The sequence below is a fragment of the Eucyclogobius newberryi genome, unplaced genomic scaffold (assembly GCF_026437365.1).
Source record: "Eucyclogobius newberryi isolate DKJ021-1_F unplaced genomic scaffold, fEucNew1.0.hap1 SCAF_19, whole genome shotgun sequence".
Lineage (NCBI taxonomy): Eukaryota > Metazoa > Chordata > Actinopteri > Gobiiformes > Gobiidae > Eucyclogobius > Eucyclogobius newberryi.
In genome coordinates, this window is record NW_027315823.1 from 13,129,197 (window position 1) to 13,143,411 (window position 14,215).

The 14,215-nt window shown below is 40.6% G+C and overlaps 2 protein-coding genes across 2 annotated transcripts; one reads left to right on the top strand and one right to left on the bottom strand.

Annotated features, from left to right (window-relative positions):
* Nucleotides 1–353: 353 nt before the first annotated feature.
* On the bottom strand, nt 354–1,171 carry LOC140366153 (odorant receptor 131-2-like). The gene has a single exon (XM_072452826.1). It carries the CDS (start codon nt 1,119–1,121, stop codon nt 399–401), a length of 723 nt encoding a protein of 240 aa, XP_072308927.1. The 5' UTR covers nt 1,122–1,171; the 3' UTR covers nt 354–398.
* A 9,427-nt stretch (nt 1,172–10,598) lies between these two features.
* Nucleotides 10,599–11,378, top strand: LOC140366224 (odorant receptor 131-2-like). The gene has a single exon (XM_072452893.1). It carries the CDS (start codon nt 10,599–10,601, stop codon nt 11,376–11,378), a length of 780 nt encoding a protein of 259 aa, XP_072308994.1.
* The last annotated feature ends 2,837 nt before the right edge of the window (nt 11,379–14,215 follow it).

Here is a 14,215-nt window from a genome sequence, read left to right on the forward strand (position 1 = left end):
GTACTGTTATATCAAACATTAATGTTTTGTGTGTTTTTCCACACTACAGCACTCGGCCTCATAATGGCACACTTGATTACAATTGTGGTGTCTTCGGTTAACTTTGTGTTGTTGTTTTTTTTTTTTTTTCTCAAATGTTTTTGACCACATTTCCAAATCCTTCACAGCCAAACTCTTTTTATTTTTTTAGCCAATTTCTCTTGCGATGATTTTCATCTAAAAATCATGACATATGTTTACTACAATAGTTAGCAATACATTTATCTTAACAGTTTAATTTGTTTGAAAATGTATCATTCAGAACAAATATTAGGTTGCCTTGGTTTTGAACTAAGTCAGAGTTTGCTCCATTAATTTATTTGTGTATGATATAACATTGCACCACTGTATTCACATGACTATTCATACCTCAAGCAAATTGAACAAGGCAGGTACTTCTTCAGGTGATTTCTAAAGAAAGCGTCCCGCAGCCCATAAAGAATGGGACTAACACACCGAGGAAAAACCTGTACCAAAAGATACCACACAAATATTACATGTATGAAATGGAGAGGAAACAGGTAAACAAGTCTTTGAAGCACCACATAATAGATGTAGGTTAGCATGCACAACAGCAACTGAAAGGAATGTAACAAGATAGTATTTCGAGCCTTCTTACTATCAGAAGATTTTCCAGATTTGTGTGATTTGGCAGCAGAGAATATTTTTATATAAGTATAAAAAAGAACAAGCCAAACACCAACAAGATACACTGTAGACAGAACTTCTCTCTTTTTAATTGAAACTAAATTAGTAATCAACCTGTTCATGTTACAAATATTAGAGAGAAACAGCTGTCCTGAGTGTGTTGCCATAATGTAAAACATGTCTGGTAGAATTGACATCAAGCTTAAGGTCCAAATACATGCAATCAATATGCAAATATTTTTAACACTGCACAAATTGGAGTGTCGAAGAGGAAAACATACAGCAAAATAACGCTCTACAGCCATCACTGCTAAGTTTAGAGGAGTGTTTTGAGTGGTGAAGGCTGCACAACTGATTATAATGCAGCAAAGAAAGACATTGATGTGGAAAGAGCTCAGCACAAACAGAAAGATGCTTGTTGACAGTTGGATCATATCATTGATCACCAGGTGAATGAACAGGATGTAGCGAGGGTTTGTATAAAAGGCCTAAAAAAAAAAAAAGGCAGTCACTTTTCACTGCTCTTTTATTGCAATACCTAAATCTTACCTGGTGCTTCTGGAAAGTGTAGATCATAGTTCCATTGATATAGTTAATGGTTATTCCAAGAACCATAACCAGGACTTTTTTGGCGAGTGCAGAGGTAAAAGATTCTAGGTAGTACTGGCCTATTACAGCAGTAGACACATTTTGACCCTGCAGTGAAGAATTCATCGAGTTCATGGAATAATGCCAGCTGAAAAAACAAAACATCACATTATTTTTATCAGTACCTCATGTTAAGATGGACCTCTCTATTGAGGGGCCTGCTGCCACTTACAAGACATTTAACTTCCTTCTGGTAAGTGACAACAGGCTTTTAGTGTCACATCTTTATATTGAAGTTCCATATATTTGAAGTTAACCCAGGTGGAAAACTCGGATCTGCTCTCTCTCTCTCTCTCTCTCTCTCTCTCTCTCTCTCATAGTCATCACGTTGTTGCACCGTGCGTCAGTCAGGTACAGAACTGTGTGTACAGAACTCCCTCATCAAGCTCCCAAGCCAATCAAACTCAAAGATCCCAATTATCCTAATGAATGAGACAGAACACAATATACATATTCAGCCTTTCAGAACCATTGCTATGGTTTCCTTGTCCCCTCAAATCTTATCACACAGCATGGAAACTAACCATCCGACACCTGACACTACCTCTCATCCTCTCAATCTGGACTTTGGTGAATCGCCTATTCCTCCAGACTGGAAGGAAAATGTTTTTAAAAAGTTGCATGAAATTTCAGATGTATTCTCGCATCAACCTGAGCAACGGAGCTCCATTCAAACATAGACCAAGACCTGTGAGGACCAGGCCGTGAGGCAACATCTAAGGGAACTTCTGGAGGCTGGTGTCATACGTGAATCGGAGTCGCCGTTTGCCTCACTAATTGTTGTCCGGAAGAAGAACAGCAAAATCCGGCTATTTTTTTCAAATTTGTGATTTTTGTTTTTTTGCAGAATCTGCAAGTTGAAATTATGAAGGAGCCCCTCTGTGCTTCAGATAACAATATTGGTTGTCTTAAAAGTATACATTAAGCTGTTAAAAATGGGTAGTTTTCGGGTCTTTTTCCAGCGCTCCTCGGGGGCGTCACCTTATGCAATGTTGTTATTTTTTGACCAATCAGCTGGAAGCACATGGCTACTTATTCAGCTACTTATCCAGCAGCAGCTACGTGTTCCTCAGAGACATTTCATTAATTTCTCCAGACTTTCTCCAGAGCTTATGATTCTACCACTACTAAATCTATCAAATGCCACAGACGAAAAGAAAGTGCCCCGGTACTCATGGCGTGAGTAGTCACAAGATACAATCCGTGCTATGTTGTGTTTGTTCCTGCGCTAGCTTGCGGCTAACTCGGCTAGCTTGTGTCGTTGTTGTTATCGGCCTCTCTGTGGCTTTGTATTTCTTTCTGTAGTCCTTATGGGTTGTGTGGGTCGTGCGTGGTGTGCTTTTATGGTTGTTTGGTGTTTGTGATTTTATTGTCACTTTTGCCTCTGAGTTTGGCTTGTTCCACTGGAGCCGAACGGAGCTAAGCTAAGCTATGCTATGCTGTGAGATCTACAGCACTGGACCGCTGTATTGCATTGCAACGGAACTGAGGTACTTTTACTCTTAAGGATTGCTTTAACGCTGTGTATTATGATGGTCTGGTGTTAGTTTTCGTGATTTTCGTCACTTTTGCCTCGGGCACCGGAGCAGATGGCGCTAAGCTATGCTATGCTGCTTCAGCGCACTGCTGTGAGATCTAGCAGTGTTATTGGGTTGCCAAACGTGAAGTTAAACTGACCGCCAAAGGGCTTTCTGATAAACTTGATAGACGGCAAACTAATAGGAAATCATTGATAAATAAGGCCTCTGTCTAATATTAAACGGACAATGCAGAGTTTTATTGAAAATGGTGAATATCTAATGGTCCAAGATACTCTCAATGAACCGGTTTTAAGTTGTGGCAAAACATGTGATTTGTTAACGTGAAAATAAAATTTCACTTAACTCTTTGTTTGTGTAGATTGTTACCGTTAGTAATTAGTGTAATAAAAATGTCTTAAATATAAGGTTTTTCTGATACACCAAAAACAGTCAGTGTGAGGAGGGGAGGGCTTATCTCAATGAGATGCAAATGAGCACCCCTGTGACTCTGGGCTCACACAGGTGAGGAATGTTTTGAGCCCCGTTTTCTCAGTAAAACGAATTCAGAGGGGTTTACATTCAAATGACCATAACTAACTAACTATATATTCAAATATTATCAGATGTACATGAGTGAGACATCATTGGATATCTTTGAAAGTACAATTTCGGAATCTGTGTATCTGGGTCTCTCAAAATGTCTCTGGGGAGACTTGTGACTGGTTTATCCACGGTCAGTCACATTTGTGAAGAATAAAAAAGCATTTACAGGTAAGATTACGCTCTGGAACTACCTGTCTCCTCTTCTCTCTTTCTTTCCCTCCCTCTCTCTCTCTCCCTCTCTCTCTCTCTCTCCTCTGAGCTTGTGCGTTCCGTGGCTCCACTTTGGGCTCGCACTGGGCGACTGCTTTGCGCTCCAGCGCCGTCAGTGGTGGGGCTCCTTGCTTTGCCTAAGAAAAAAAATGCATTAAAAAAACGACTCACGCTGACTGTTACTCGCACTAGTTGGACCTCCGTGTTTAGCAAACCAGTAGTCCAGCGCGTTTATTCAGTCTTGTTGACACGCTGAACCAGATTCCAAAATCTGGCCGCTCTGGTGGCGCGTCCAAAGCTCAAACGCCCTCGATGTGTTGCGTCCGACGCTCAAAACGCCGGATTCGCAGCGCATAAACACTTTAGACTTTGAATGTAAACTGGACGCTTTGACAGTTTGGTGGAAGGGGATCAAGTTTTGGTTCTAAATGTGAGACTGCGGGGGAAGCATAAACTTGAGGACAAGTGGGAGAAGGATGTGTAGATAGTGCTACAGTGTGCTGGTGACTTACCAGTGTATACCCTGAATCCGAAGGACAGGCCTGACGGACCAGGCCAGGTTGGATGGCGAGTTGGGAACTGAGCCGAACTGAGCCAGACTGAACTTTAGGCAGCAAGGCTAAAGCCTCACTTCAATGCTACCACAAGAAAGGAATATCTTATCTTATCTTAACTCCACCTGCTCTGGTCAGGCCGGTAGGAGGCTCTTGTAGCCACCCTTTACTTTTCCCAAGAACATTTCACTGCTGCTCGTGATTACGCACACACATATACACTGCCCTTCCTTGTTCCATTTCCTTCAGCTTAATGGACAATTGCAACCACAACAGGCATTGCCATCCAGCGTGACACACTTATGAACTTTCCTACCTGGACCTGATTTAATTCATATGGATTACTGACATTGAACTTTGTACTTGCATTTAACTATATGATGTACGTATCTCTAATCTCTATTGTAAATAAGTGAATGGCCATTCTTATGTTTATATGTTGTCTATGTCTACTCAATATATGGTCCCAGCAAGCTTAATTACTGTCTCTTATTAACTCTTACTCTGTTCTGAGAACCGCTTCTAGAATCTTTCTGAATTAGCCCGACAAAAAGAACAATTATAACCACCATTATTAAGGCATTGATACCAGTGTTTATGTACTTCAAACGCTACCTTAAGTGATACACATGCTACTTTGATGCTGTACTATTTATCATCATAATCTTAGGCCAGTTTCCCCATCAACCTGAATCCTAGAAGGCGGGACCCAAACTTTATGTCAACAAAGCTTCACAGGGGATCCCCATGGGATGTATTACAAACACTGCTAGCCCTGAACACTTGCAATACTGACTTAACCATGTGCAATCCCATCATATTCATGGGCAATTACTTTTATCTTTTTTTCCCCCCTCCATTCCTTATTAAGAAATTAGAGGTTTTGTCTATAGGAGTTTTTGTTAATAAGAGTTCTTCTATTAAGAGTGTTTTTACAAGAGTTTTGTTTATAAGAGTTTTTTCTATTAAGAGTGTTTCTTAAAAACCTGTTACCACCCACCTGCTCGCCGGCGAGCATTTTCCATATCTCAAATATTCTCTTACATCATCACTTTTATTTCCGAGGTCAATACCAGCAAGCCATACATCATTTTAAAGCTTATTTTCTCAACAAAACGAATATGTCATTGATTTACATTGAATAATATGCCCCAAGAAGCAATTACCAATAGTTTGTGAGAAAGTCTCAACTTTTACAAACGCATGTCCTACCTGTTTGCTGTTTATGACGGACGAAACGGCTTTAATTCTGTACATCCTTGTACTCAGTCTGTCCGTAAGGAATCATTGAAAAACAATATCCACTTGTATTTTTCCTGAAGTTATTCGATTTCGAGATATTGTCAAGTAAACAAACTTTTCTTCGTTGACGATAGTCAGAGAATGCGATCGTCTGGCGCATTTCTCCGTCCATAACAAATGACCTGTTTGACTTATAAGATGGTTTGGCATCGATCTCTTCCTCAGACTGTTACCTACAGAATGAGACCATCCATCCATTTTTCTGTCACCGGGTTTGTTCTCTACAGCCTCCGGAAGAAAAAAAATGCGGCGGTTCCGATGCGCGAAGCTAACGTGTTTGTAGCCACATAGCTAACGTCAGCAGTGACTTTGCGGACTTTGATTGACATATTATTCTAGCCAATAAAAATAGCTTTCGAATGGGGGGCTGGACTTAGAACTTATTCACACAGAATCCTCTGTAATTCTCCTGCGTAAGGCTGTAAAGAGGAGGAGAGGAGAGGAGAAGAGGGGACTAGAATTTGTGCATAACGTTTTCTGATTTTATTAGCCTTTTGAACGCGCATTTTGTTAGATATATGTATTATTATATCAATACAAAAATAAAATAAACATATTATATATATATATATATATTTTTTTTTCACCTTTATATCGGAAATTTATGGGTAAACTCATATTTTCACATACATTGTTTTAGCAGTTATCATGGGTATTAGTGGCCTACAAAACATCAAAATGTATGTTTTATGATCATAGAGGAGCTAAAATTGTAATAAAGCGGTTTGGCACAGTTGGCACATATTTGGATCACTTGTTCCGAATATACTTTTTGATACAAAAAGGTCAACAGCACCAAAATGCCTGTTCTTAGAGATCTGAAACTGTACACAGTTGTCAACAAGATAAACATCATGTACAGTGAACAGCATAAGCACACAATGAAGTATGTCTTGCTCAGGACCATTACAAATTGACAATATTCAGGTGTTAATGTGCACATCTGCAGAAACTAGAAGGCCTAAGCTTTCTAATGATGCATCACACTTAGATATGGGCTGTAAGATCCTCTTTTAATAAGCAATGCCATTTGGGTATGTCCAACCATTGTGCTAAATAGGTGGGTGGTAACAGGTTAAACTTCCTATAAGTTATCTGTCCTTTTCCTCTGTATCTACCTGCGTTGCAACAATGAAATTTCCCCATGTGTGGACAATAAAGGAATATCTTATCTTATCTTATCTTATTGGATACTTTGGACAACAGACGGATTAGTTCAATGGATGTCCACATGTGTAGCTGCGGTGGATGATTGGATGATAACGTCACATTTATAGTGTGCGTGCGGAAGAGGACAACGCTGCACTGCTGGGGATATGCTCTTGGTCCCTACAAGGTAGCCCCACTCATACTTAAATTGTCTACAGGCCTCAGTGATTTAAGCTTGGGTGATGGACGAGTCTGAGTCCCCAGACTCTGCTTCCTCTTCGGAAAAAGTGAAATTAAGGAGGTCCTCAAAGTATTCCTTCCACCGTCCGACGACATCCCCAGTCGAGGTCAGCAGGTCTCCTCCCGCACCATGAACGGTGTGAAACTCTGCTTCCCGCACCTGAGGCGCTGGGCGGTTTTCCAGACTTTCCAACAGTCCTCCTTCATGGCCTCCCCAAACTCTGCTGCGGCTGCACAAGCGGCGGTACGCCTGGCCTGATAGGCCTCCTTCTTCAGCCTGACGGCATCCCTTACTTCCGGTGTCCACCCCGGGTTCGGGGGTTGCCACCGTGACAGGCACCTGAGACCTTCCGACCACAGCACCACCACATTGACAATGGAGGTCGAGAACATGGGCCACTTGGACTCAATGTCCTAAGCCTCACTCGGGATCTGGGAGTAGCTCTACCAGATGTGTCAGTTGAAGACCCTGCTAGAACAACTGTCCAGTACTCCAAGGGTACTCTGCACTGCTGGCTCGTAGGCCGACACAACAAAGAGAGACCTGTCCCCAACCCAAAGGTACGCGACCCTCTCGTTCACTGGGGTTAACTCCAACATGTGGCATGGGGCTATTAGCAAGCCCACACCAGCCCCGCGGCATCTCCTCACGGGCAACAACAGAGAATTGGAGTGTCCAGCCCCTCTCGAGAAGATGGGTTCCAGAGCCCAAACTGTGCGTGGAGGTTAGGCCGATTATATCTAGTTGGTACCGCTCAACCTGCCGCACAAGCTCAGGCTCTTTCCCCGCCTGCAAAGTGACGTTTCATGTCGCCAGAGTTAGTTTCTGGTCGACAAGGCCCCTGCTGTCGACTGCCGCCCAGATCTCTCTGCACTGGCCCCTTATGGATCCTCCTGCAGGTGGTTGGTCAATGGGAGGACGGCCCCTCATCACTCGTTCGGGCTGTGCCCGGCCGGGCCCCGTGGGAAAAGTCCCAGCCACCAGACGCTCACCGTCGAGCACCCACCCCGGCCTGGCTCCAGGATGGGGCCCTAGTAAATGGCCTTAATTTTTACCGATTCATAAGGGGCTTCTATACCGTTCTTGGTCTAATCCGTCACCTAGGACCTGTTTGCCTTATTGTTAGGGGCTTAAAGCCCCTGACAACATTGCTCCTAGGATCATTTGGGGCGCTCAAACCCCTCCACCACGTTAAGGTGTCGGTTCAAGGAGGAGACATTCTGCCCTTCTATCAAAACAAAAAAGGAAACATAGAACTGCTTGCGCATGTTTGGTCGGAAAGTTGTAACGCTGCCACTGGCCCTGATAATGTATTTTATTTGCCCTTAAGTTCTTATCAACCATGACATACAAAATACAGAATCAGTGTTTCCTGTTATGGGGAACCTATGGTAAGTACGGTAACTGCTTTGAAGTCCTTCCCCCTGATATCAACCTCCTCATTATGTTTTCTTTTTTTTTAAATTCTCTCTATATAAACTCAGCAGAAAGCCTTGAGACTCCAGTGCACCAGAAAAACACACACTGATTGAATCTGCAGGTAAGAAATACCTGGGAACATCTACTCTTTATTTATCACGTAATTATTTAATTAAGTGAAAATGAGCTCTATGCATTTGATTTATTTAAGTTTTTACATTATTTTGTTCTGAAAATGTATGGATATATGTGTCATAAAGATGTAAATAAAACATATTTAAATCAAACAATATACAGAAATTACAGGGAACAACTTCAGAATCACTTAGTATAATTTAATTATACTTAATTAATTTGTATTATTGGATTAATGCACAACTTAACATTGTGGTAAAAATAACATTTTAAAATCAAGTTTAGATTTTTAAACTATGTTCCAAAATATTACTGCATGCTTTTTACTTCAAGCCACATTTTCAATGAAATTGTTGTACATACTGTGCCTTGTTACAGCTGTTTCTACTCATTGTACATTTGTATAGCAATGTGTATACATGTATTTGTCGCTATGCAACATGTTCCTTTCTATCTATTGTAAATCTATTGCTAGTAACATTTTCACCAATCATTAAAACTGAACATGCAAATAATCTTAACAGAAACTCTCTTATCTAATTCAGGTTTCACTACAATTCACTTCAAAGAAGATGGCCCAATCATTAAAAAAAACATATATATATATATATATATATATATATATATATACATATATATAATATATATATATTATAGTAGTTGTTTCTTTAATATCACCATTTGATCTTATACACTATATTTCTATAACTGTTCTGTGAAGGACAATGTGTGTGCTATTTATATAATTGTATTAGTTCAGTATTGATAATTGTATAAAATGTGTGTTTTCTTTTAATACTAGATTCAATGTTATTTTTACCTAGTACCTAGGGAACATATTTTCATATAATATTTTTATAGAAGCAACAATGAACATGTTCAACATGCTCAAGTTGCAGGCTAGATCTGTGGAAAGGTGACTCCGCACAGAATGCATGTTTCTCAAGATTTAATTCTCAGTTAAAAGCACTTTTTTATCCATTCATCTATTTTTAAAACAAACTCTAAATTTTTTCAAACAATAAAAACACATGAATGAAATGCTAGATCTAGAACCCCATTCCAGGCAACGACACAGCCATAGACACAATCTGAAATGTTGCACTGAGCCCCTTTAAGACTTCCTCATGGCAGGATTTGTAGTTGATAAAAGTATTATAGTAAATGTATACATGGTTTTCTTTTTCACAGTTCTACCTTTCAGAATCTCACCATGAATGTGTCGCTGCAGCCTTACCGTGACTCATACCAATCTGCAGTGACCAAGAATGTGATTGTCGTCACTTTGGGCCTAATCATAAACTACATCAATGGGATGCTCATTCACACCTTCAGGAAGCACCAGGTCATCATGTCTACAGTGCCTTCTATAGTCATTTAAAATTAACTATGACTAATAAAACTAAGGACACATTTACTTGAGTTATTTTGACTCACCCAGTGTGAGCCCTTTTACATTCAATGGCAAAGTGTGTTCTTAAACTTGGCCAAATGTAAGTCAGCTGCACCAGTGGTTTAATGGGCCATTTACATGGGAGAAATACAGACAATTTTCTTTTTCAAAAACATGCACAATGGCACTTTGTACATTTACAGATTAGAAAGAGGACTGTGCTTATCTGAACACTGGATTTAACACATTTTAGATTTTTCTGCTTCTTCCGCTGTTCAAACAATCAGTGTGAAGTCTTTTTTTAACGTCCCGACGGCTTTCGGCCCTTCCCAGATCAATTAATGTGAAGAACTCAATTCAGAGTGAGACAAAGATCAATCTGGCCTGAGCCAGGTTAAAATATTTATATTGTTTTTGTAACTTAAACTGTTACATATGTTAAAAAGTTGTTTATTACTGGAGTGGCATCCATCCATGCTCATGTTTTCTTCAGCAAATCAAACATTAAGTATGCACAATAGAATACTCCGGCTACTAGTGACCATGAAATTAATTTAATATCTAAATGTCCAAAAGTTGATGTACTGCTCCTAGTGGTCTGCTCTAGTCAGTCAGTAGCTTTAAAGGGTGGTCCTATAATCTTCACTTGAGTAAAATAAACAGTTTATCTGGAAAACAATTTAGCAGAGCACATTTGTTGTCAAATTCTTTTACATTGTACTTTTTTCCACTTTCAGATGTTCTACACGACACCTCGCTACATCCTCTTTATCCATCTTGTGGTCAATGATATGATCCAGCTCACTACTACCATCACCTTATATGTCAGTAGTTATGTTTTCTACAAAATCAATGCCTCTGTTTGCTTGGTAATTGTTAGTTTTGCCATATTTACCACTTCAAATACCCCTTTCAATTTAGCAATCATGGCTGTGGAGTGCTACATTGCCATATGCTTTCCATTACGGCATGTTGAATTTTGCACAATTAAGACAACATACATATTGATTTCATGGATTTGGTTTTTGAGTTCAATTGGCGTTTTTCCTGACATTTTCTTACTCATCGCTACAGAGCCACGGGAGTTATTTTTGTCTGCAGTTTTTTGCCAAAGAGATAATTTGTTTCGACACCCAGTTAGCCTTAAAAAACAGGAAGTGTTGCACACCATCTACCTTGTTGGAATATGGATTGTACTCTTTTACACATACCTTCATATATTTTTTGTGGCTAAAGCTGCCAAATCCTCAAGTGGGGATGCAAAAAAGGCAAGAAACACCATCTTGCTTCATGCTTTTCAATTGCTCTTATGCATGCTGACATATGTTTTCCACTTCATGGTAAGATCACTTGTTTACCTTTTCCCCAGTAATGTCATCAATGTTACATTTGCAAGTTACATATTTGTTCAGATCTTACCCAGGCTCATTAGCCCCATTGTGTACGGACTGAGAGACCAAATGTTCAGGCAAAAATTGAAAAAGTATCTTCTGTGTACCATTTGCTTCAAGCTATGATACACTTCAATAATATTCCAATATCTGACATGTTTTTAATTTGCTTATGTGGAATAAAACTTTTTTTAAAAAGCTTGTGTCTTATATTGGATTGAAATATTGCATTTGGGGTGTTTCATTATGGGAATCGCCTTGGGTGTGATTACACACAAAAGCTCCAATGGCACCACATCCGAATGACTGTATCTCGGGCTCCGCCCCCTCCTCTGATACAGCCTCCTACTGTAATCATTCAAAAGCGACACTCTGCTTTGCAAGGAGGGTAATGTAGGTGAAACACCTCCCTCTGTTATCAAAGTAACCTTGAGTTTTTTCTTTTTTCAACATTGTTTGATGTTGCGTGTTAACCCTGCGACTATCAAGGCCTTGTCCAGGGTGTACCGCACCTAAGGCCCAATGTCACTGGGCTTGGCTCTAGAAGCCCGTGATTCAATAGAGAACAAGTGGTAGAAGATGAATGATTGTTCAGTGTTTCACTCTTGGAGATATGGCTCATCCACATATTGCTAATACAGCTCCTAAAGCTGTAGGGCACCGCAGTGCCAGACAGTGACTTAAAACGGCGCCAGATGGCCTTTGTTCCACGACCACCTGAGCCAATGACGGGCCAGAGATGCCTGTAGAACCAGCCAAAGGTACGTGGCAACGGAAGCCCAGCTGGCAATAGTACATACCGTACTTTTCAGGCTCCTGAATAAAATAACTTGTACATATATGGGCTGTACTTGTCAATAAACCGCAGGTGCCCATGTTGTAACAAACAATTCATCTGACTCAGGTGCCACTGATCAGGCGGCCCCACCCCTGCCTGCCATGGGGAGCTCCCACAACAGGCAGGGGAGGGCCGTGACAATACGCAGCGAAAATGTGTCCTATCACAATTATGCAGACGACACTCAGATCTATGTTTAACTGACGGAAGGTGAATATGGACCAATAGATTCACTCTGTCACTGCATCCAACAGATCAGTTTGTGGATGCAAAACAACTTTCTCCAGCTGAACTCAGACAAAACTGAAATCATCATCTTTGACCCACAGAAACAAAAAGAAAGTGTTAGCAGTCATCTCTAAAACCTACAAATCAAGTTAGAAATCCGGGGCTAATAATGGACTCAACAGCCACGTCAAATCAATAACATCAGCAGCTTTTTACAATCTGAAAAACTCTAAAGAAAATCAAAAGTATTGTGTCTAAACCAGACTTTGAGAGACTTATCCATGCATTTGTCCCTGGTAGATTACACTACTGTAACGGCCTGCTCACTGGCCTCTCCAAACGAGCTGTAAAACAGCTGTAATACATCCGGAACGCTGCTGCTCGGGTCCTGACTAGAACCAGGAAGTACGATCACATTAGTCCTTTTCTCAGGTCTTTGCACTGGCTCCTGTGGCTCAGAGAATAGACTTTAAATTTACATCTTGGACATTTTAGAACCATCTCAGACACTGAGGACCTCAGGTTCCGGGCTCCTGCTGGTGCCCAGAGTCAGGACTAAATATGGGGAATCTGCGTTTCAATTTTATCCAACTAAAATCTTCAACAATCTTCCTGAAGATGTGAGACAGGCCTCTATTCTGGCATTGTTCAAATTTAAGCTAAAATTTGTTTTGTTTAGCAGTTCATATGACTGAAATGATTTTCTTTGCACTCTTCTCTTTTATATCTTAGACTGTTTTATGATTTTTTTCATGTCTTTGTGATTTTAATAACATTTTCCTGTTGAGTGAAGCACTTTGAATTACCTCATGTACAAATTGTGCTTTACAAATGAACAGGCCTTTCCGTGCCTTATTTGAATCAGAATCAGAAAAGTTTATTGCCATTGCTAATGAACAGAATTCACAAACATAGGAACTTGCTTTGGTGATATGGTGCAACAATGAACAATGATTAAACAACCTATATAAAATCAAAAAGAAAATTAATTTAAATCTGCTATAGGATAAATATAAAAATAGGCCTACTATGTAAACAAAATTTACTGTTGAATTTACAGATGTAGTGCAGAAAGTGAACAGTGCTGTGAGTGATTGATTAAACTATAGTTTAATTATAGTTAAAGTGACAGGTGTTTAAGAGGCGTTCATGAGTCCAACGGCAGAGGGAAAAAACTGTTCTTGTGACGGGAGGTTGTGGTCTGGATGGACCATAGCCTCTTGCCTGAGGGGAGTGTCTCAAATAGTCCGTATCCAGGGTGAGAAGGGTCAGCTGTGATCCGGCCTGTTCGTCTCAGAGCCTTGGCCTGCTCGTCTACAGATGGAAGTGTAGATGGGTGTAGACTATCGATCAACTTCTCAGCAAAGTGCACAATGCGCTGAAGTCTCTGTTTGTCCCTGGCTGTGGCTCTAGCATACCACACGGTGATGGAGGAGGTGAGGATGGCCGTGTAAAACTACACCATCATCTGCGCTGGCAGCTTGGCTTTCCTTAGCTGCCGCAGGAAGTACTTCCTCTGCTGGGCCTTCTTGATGAGGGAGCTCATGGTGGGCTCCCACTTGAGGTTGTTGTGGAAAAAATGCTGTAAACAATGACAGAGAAATGAAGCAGAATAGAACCAAGTTGTCTAGTCTAAAAGTGAATCATTATTTTAGCCGTGCAGAAGCCAAAATGCTCTCCCTGGCAGAGTCGTCTCTCTTCCTGATCTGACTCCAGAACAAAGATAAGTCCAACTTATCAACGCAAAACAGGTTTCACATATGCACAAACCCAGTCTCAACATATTGCAAAGACACACTCGATGTTTTACCACATGTGAGACATCCTTGGATGAACCAAGTTGAATCCCTAGCTATCAGGCTGTTTTCCCAAGGATGTCAACATGTCGAGCCACAAT

Bases quoted from the DNA above. Each gene is read 5' to 3' on its own strand.
- LOC140366153 (XM_072452826.1), bottom strand. From the start codon at position 1,121: ATGATCCAACTGTCAACAAGCATCTTTCTGTTTGTGCTGAGCTCTTTC.
- LOC140366224 (XM_072452893.1), top strand. From the start codon at position 10,599: ATGTTCTACACGACACCTCGCTACATCCTCTTTATCCATCTTGTGGTC.